We start from the raw sequence: 6768 nt of genomic DNA on the forward strand, positions 1-6768 counted from the left end.
CACTCATCATGACAGTAAAATAGGGCATTCTAAGTCAATATACTGCAGTATTTCCTCTCTCAGTCAGTAGAAAATATGGTTAACACCCAGTCATGCATGAAAAAAAAATACCGTCATGTACCGTGAAACCGGTATAATTTTGAAAAATACCGTGATATAAATTTTTGGTCATACCGCCCAGCACTAGCTTACTGCTTACATAGTAAAATACCCTGATATTTTTTGGCATGGTATCATAATAATATTGTTTTTTGGGCATTTACCCATAGTAATACCGTATTTTTGGGCATGCACTATGGCAGTACCATGTTGTTCATCATTGTACCATAGCAATTTTATGTTTTTGAACATTGCACCCTAATAATATCACATTTTTGGACTTTTTTCCAACATGCCATATAGTAAGTATCCTTGCAAAAACTGTGGCTTTACCATGTTGTGTATATACACCAGGGATACACAAAGGCTGTAAAAACAGTAATATTGTGAAATGTTATTACATATTATTACATAAATATGATTACAATTTAAAAACTATATATATTTTTACAAATGTAATTTATTCCTGTGATCAAAACTGAATTTTCAGCATCATTACTCCAGTCTTCAGTGTCACAGGATCCTTCAGAAATAATTCTGATATGCTGCTTTGCTGCTCAAGAAACATTTATTTTTATTATCAATGTTGAAAACAGTTGTGCTGTTTAATATTTTTGTGGAAACAGTGATACCATTTTTTCAGTTTTTTTTTTTTGGACGATGACTAGAAAGTTAAAAAAGGCAGTATGTATTTGAAACAGATTTTTTGTAACTATGCATTAATGTATTATTTTCTTTAAAAAAAATAAAAAAATCTTACCGATCTTACTATCATGGTATTACCATGCCATCACTTTACCATGGTACCTCCACTATACTTTTTAAAAAAAGTTGTGTCAAAGTTTGTCAGTTCGTTGTTTTGCATATTTATGCATAAGACGTCTGATCATACTGTACTTCCATCTTCCTTTATGTCTTCCTCTCTGTTTTTGTCTGTAGAATGTGAAAAAGATGCGTTCTCGTGAGCAGAAGGAGAAGGGCGTCTATGAGGTTCTGGACTGGGTGGAGAAAAATAAACCACAGTACATACATCAGTTCTGGCGCTGTGTGTTTGAAGACCATATCCTGCAGCTCTACCCGACACTACGCACGCTCAGAAAAAGTCTGCTGGACGGTCGGTGGTTTTCACTATTATCAGCTTAATGTTATGTTATCTAGAGGCTCACGCTGCGTTACTATGCTATGACAGAGCAAGAATGCATTAATATATATGTACAGTATCGTTTTATTTTTTTCTTTGTCCCAGGCACTTTCAAATTTGATGAGAAACATCCGGATGTTGAGACACCAGCAGAGGAGGAAGAGAGTGAAGGAAAGGCAGAGAAAGGGAAGGAGAGGAAATACAAAAGAAAGAGAATTAAAGATGACAGAAGTAGTGAGGATAGTGATGATCTTGATCCTTCCTCTGCTTCCACACCCAGTCGGAAGAAACCAGGCAAAAAACCCTCATTCTGTGAGTCCCTGAACTACAGCAGGTCTAAGATCTCATCAGGCATACAGTTAAATAACACTAAAACTAAAGCCATTTAAAAAAAAAACATTTTTGTTACTTGCAATAAAGTAAACCTTAACTAAAATTATATATATATATATATATAACAGGAAACCAGGTGAGACACAGGGCCCATGACTGATCTAAAATATCCAGATGGAAATTTGTTGCCCATTCTCAATGGGAAAGTGCCCAAGCAACCTTGCTCAGCAGAGTTGCCCGACAACATTGCTCAAAAAGTTTCCCTGTGTATCATCCATCACCTTAAAGGAAAGTTTGCCCAAAAATGAAAATTTTCAAAAAAATTCAGGCAATCCAAGATGAAACTAACAAAACACAAAATTACTAAAATTGTACCTAAAATTAAAATTAAGAAAATATAAAAATTAAAATTAATTCAAAATATTAATAAAAACTATAATAATATTTCAGTGATACTAAAATAACACTTGTGTTTCCTGGTGCCTGATGTCCTATTCCTATATTTTCACTCTCTCCTGATCTGTGTTGCCTTCTCTCTCTTTCTCAGCATCTCCTGTGAAGAAAGGAGAAAAGCAGATTTGGAAGTGGCCTGTTTATAAAACTCATCTGCCTGTAACCTGTGGGGATAAAGAAGGCACTCTCTATCGAGACAAAATGCCCAGAGGTTCACCATCATTGAGTTTTTGCTATAATTTCTCTTAATTTTATTAGAGTGTGTGTTTATAATATTTGCCGAATGCATCCTATCCTTGTCTCCTGTAGGGGAAAAGTGTATTTTGTCTCAGGGACGCTGGTTCACCACAAATGATTTTGAAAAGTTTGCGGGGAAGGAAAAGTGCAAAAACTGGAAATTCAGCATCCGCTGCAGAAACACACCACTTAAGAAACTCATAGAAGTAAATAATGCAAGCACTTACAGATTGTTGGGATCTTTGTTAAAAAACAAGGATTTGGAAATTGTCCTTGGTTTTGCTGTAAACCTATCGTACACTCACAAATACTTTTTACTTAGATATTTTTAAATGAACATTTACTGTTTAGATAAGTAATTAGTCAATGCATTATCAATCTGTAGATTTTGACTGTTGTCAAATTTTAATTTATACATATACTGCCGTTCAAAAGTTTGGGATCAGTAAGTTTTTTTTATTACTTTTTAAAGACGTCTTTTATGCTCATCAAGGCTGCATTTATTTAATGATAAAAAATACAGAAAAAACAGTAATATTATGAAATATTATTACAATTTAAAATAAGTGTTCTATTTTAATATACTTTAAAATATAATTTATTTCTGTGATGCAAAGCTGAATTTTCAGCATCATTACTCCAGTCTTCAGTGTCACATTATCCTTCATTCTAATATGCTGATTTATTATCAATGTTGGAAACAGTTTTTGCTGCTTAATATTTTTTTGGAAACTGTGATACCTGTCGTGGAAATTCCCAATACTAATCTGACTTCACCACTGACAATTTGAATAACCTCCAGTTATTCATACAATATAATATAATACAATACTACAGTACTAGTACAGTACTACAGAATGTTCGGTGTAATTCCCGTCAAGAATATAATACAATATAATACTACAGTATCTCGAGGTAATTCCCTTCTCGAATACTTCTAATACAATTCCAATAATTCGAGGTAATTCCCCTCCTAAAGTATGGTGACGGCGTCCCATCAAGAAGCTACTATAACTACCTCAAACCGCACATGAGCACCAGGTCTTTAGCATCTATACACTCTCACCGCGAGAAAAAACAGTAATATTATGAAATATTATTGCAATTTAAAATAAGTGTTCTATTTTAATATACTTTAAGATATAATTTATTTCTGTGATGCAAAGCTGAATTTTCAGCATCATTACTCCAGTCTTCAGTGTCACATTATCCTTCATTCTAATATGCTGATTTATTATCAATGTTGGAAACAGTTTTTGCTGCTTAATATTTTTTTGGAAACTGTGATACCTGTCGTGGAAATTCCCAATACTAATCTGACTTCACCACTGACAATTTGAATAACCTCCAGTTATTCATACAATATAATATAATACAATACTACAGTACTAGTACAGTACTACAGAATGTTCGGTGTAATTCCCGTCAAGAATATAATACAATATAATACTACAGTATCTCGAGGTAATTCCCTTCTCGAATACTTCTAATACAATTCCAATAATTCGAGGTAATTCCCCTCCTAAAGTATGGTGACGGCGTCCCATCAAGAAGCTACTATAACTACCTCAAACCGCACATGAGCACCAGGTCTTTAGCATCTATACACTCTCACCGTGCTTCTCAGGTGTACGGTCCGACACAGGATCATTAATACTAACTCTGAGTATTACAGCCTCACCCCGAGTGCGAGTCTATAGTCTTTCAACACTATCACTGTCACTGCTGTGGTCCTCTGAGCGTAGAATCGTACTCGGTTACTAACGTAACCTCGGTTCCCTGAGATACGGGAACGAGTACTGCGTCGCTAGACGCTACGGGAAACTCCTTTTCTCCGATTTACTGAAGCCTTTTTTCAATCACAGCAGTGCATCTGCACGGCCATTGTTTCAGAAATGAACCAATGACGGCGCAGCAGAGCTGCGCGAGCCTATGGCGAAGCAGTGCGCCCGAGCCCGCCAAAATGGGCGGGGCATCTGGCTATATAAGCAGGTGCTCGGCATAGGATCACTAATTCATATCGACTGAAGCGATGACAGAGTCGTGCAGCATAATAGCACGGTTAGCTACGCAGTATTCGTTCCCGTATCTCAGGGAACCGAGGTTACGGTAGTAACCGAGTACGTTCCCTTTTAGATACTTCACTTTGTACTGCGTCGCTAGACGCTACGGGAACCGTGCTATGGTAGATGAATGACTTAAGTAATTGTCCAGGGCGTCCAGTAGGGGGCCCTGTAGATCAACTACAATGAAGCAGGCCATAGCCAGAGACCAGGATTCTTTTCGGAGTCAAGAGGAGGCAAAGAAATGGGCTAACTCATAGAGGTCGAGCCCGGCCTTACATAATCGTTCTTAGAGCTTCGCACAGCCTCGGAACTAGATAGGGCCGAGAGCGTGCTGGAAGCTAAGCCCAGACGTGGGAACCCCAGCAAGGATTAAATCCAGTCTTAGGGCGGGGATATGGTTCCTGGAGCGTTTTGAGCTCAGAGAGACAGTTAAGCAGAAAGGACCTGAGCCTGCAAAGCAGGGACGTCTAGGTTGTAGAACCTGACAAAGGTGGACGGCGAGGACCAGCCGGCCGCCGCACAAATTTCTGCAATGGACACACCACTGGACCATGCCCAGGATGAGGCCATGCCTCTCGTGGAATGTGCTCTGAACCCGATGGGGCATTGAAGGCCCAAGGAGGAGTATGCAAGAACTATTGCGTCAACTATCCAACGGGATAGTCTTTGCTTTGTGACCGGAAGCCCCTTGTAACCTTGTGCCTTTGTTCCCTGATTCGCCTGATGACCTGAGGTATCAGGGCGATCGGGGGAAAAGCGTAAAGGAGAAGGCTGGGCCAATCGTGGGCCAGCACATCCCTTTCCTTTGAAAAATAGATTAAGCAGTGAGAGTTGTCTTCTGAGGCGAAGAGGTCGACCTCTGCCTTCCCGAAGATCTCCCATATTCTCCGAACCGTCTGGGGGTGAAGCATCCACTCGCCAGAGGGGACGTTGCTCCGAGACAGCATGTCTGCTCCCTGGTTCAGTTTGCCCGGTATGTGTGCTGCTTTTAGGGAGCGCAAGTGGCAACGTGCCCACTCCAGTAGGCTCTTTGCCATACTGAAGAGGCGTGGGGAGGAAAGCCCGCCCTGGAGATTTATGTAGGATACTACCGTCATGTTGTCCGATCGGACTAAGACATGGCATCCTTCTAGATGTGGTAGGAAGGACTGTAAGGCCTGCCATACTGCCAGCATTTCCAGGCAGTTGATGTGCAGCTTTGTCTCTTCGCTCGACCACGCGCCAAAGGCTGGTCTGCCCGTATATTGATATGTCACTCCCTCAAAGGCGAATCTCAAGAAGCACCTGTGACGGGGGGCTATCTGAATGTGAAAGTAAGCGTCTTTCAGATCCAGAGAGAAGAACCAGTCCCCTGGGCGAATTAGCGAGAGGATCTGTTTCAAAGTTGTCATTCTGAATGCGCACTTTACTAGGGCGAGGTTCAAAATCCTGAGATCGAGGATGGGCCTGAGGCCGCCATCCTTTTTGGGGACGAGGAAGTAGCGGCTGTAAAAGCCTGACTCGCTCTGAGCTGGCAGGACGATTTCTATGGCCCGTTTCGCCAGCAGCACAGCCACCTCGGAACGAAGAATGCGAGCGTTCGTGTTGCCTACTAAGGTGGGGATCACACCACAGAAACGCGGGGGTTCTCGAGCGAATTGGAGTAGATCATCTCGTTTTATAATCCCCATAACCCACTTGGACACGCCGGGGATGGCCTGCCAGGCCTCGGCCCTTGTGGCAAGGGGTTGAATCGGTTCAGGCGGCGGGTCGCTGTGAAGGGACCCGGGGCTCGCCGTGTCTCTTTTTGAGTATGTTTGTGTTTTATTTTGTCCGCTATCACAGCGGTTGTACACTTGGGCGCTAGAACGGGCCCTTTGCATGCAATAAACACATTTTTCCCAGCACCCGGAACTGGACAGGGCGACTGGGAACACATACGAGGCAGTTTGGGGGGTGGTCCAGCCACAGCGAGACTTTGCCCCCTCCTCTTCCTTCCTGAGGGATCAGGATGGCTTCTGAGGCGCAGGATCCAGCACAACCTTGGGCCGGGGTCCCTGGCGCTTCGGAAAAAGGGTAGCGCTTTGCAGAGCGCGAGCGCTGCCTGGGCTCAGGCCGTGCAGAGGGCTGAGTCACAGGAGGCGTAGTCTTAACTGGCTGTTGAGTCGGCGCCGGCTTGGGGTGACTGGCAGCAGCTGCAGAACTGGAACGCTTCGGCAGGAAGTGTCGCATGGCTTGGGACGACTTCTGTGCAGCCGTGAAACGCTCGGCGAACCCTTCCACAGCAGGTCCGAAAAGGCCAGTGGGGGTGACTGGGGAGTCAAGGAAGATGGTTTTATCCGCTTCTTTGATTTCTGTCAAATTCAGCCACAAGTGGCATTCCAGCACCACCAGGCTGGCCATCGACCTCCCAATGAAGTCGTTCGGCAGGGCTTCGAGGGATGAGCGGTCTTTGTCTTC

The 6768-nt window shown here is 42.6% G+C and overlaps 1 protein-coding gene across 3 annotated transcripts in view; it reads left to right on the top strand.

The window, feature by feature from the left end:
- Nucleotides 1-944: 944 nt before the first annotated feature.
- LOC107672130 (nuclear body protein SP140-like protein) overlaps nucleotides 945-6768 on the top strand; it is a 31837-nt gene continuing 26013 nt past the window's right edge. For all 3 annotated transcript variants that reach the window (XM_016465217.1, XM_016465220.1, XM_016465218.1), the window contains exons 1-2: nucleotides 945-1213; nucleotides 1346-1552. In XM_016465217.1, the coding sequence (XP_016320703.1) occupies nucleotides 1051-1213; nucleotides 1346-1552 (370 nt within the window). In that variant the 5' untranslated portion in view covers nucleotides 945-1050. The remainder of the gene's footprint in view (nucleotides 1214-1345; nucleotides 1553-6768) is intronic.

Source organism: Sinocyclocheilus anshuiensis, unplaced genomic scaffold (genome assembly GCF_001515605.1).
Source record: "Sinocyclocheilus anshuiensis isolate Anshui unplaced genomic scaffold, SAMN03320099.WGS_v1.1 scaffold12, whole genome shotgun sequence".
NCBI classification, from domain to species: Eukaryota; Metazoa; Chordata; class Actinopteri; order Cypriniformes; family Cyprinidae; genus Sinocyclocheilus; species Sinocyclocheilus anshuiensis.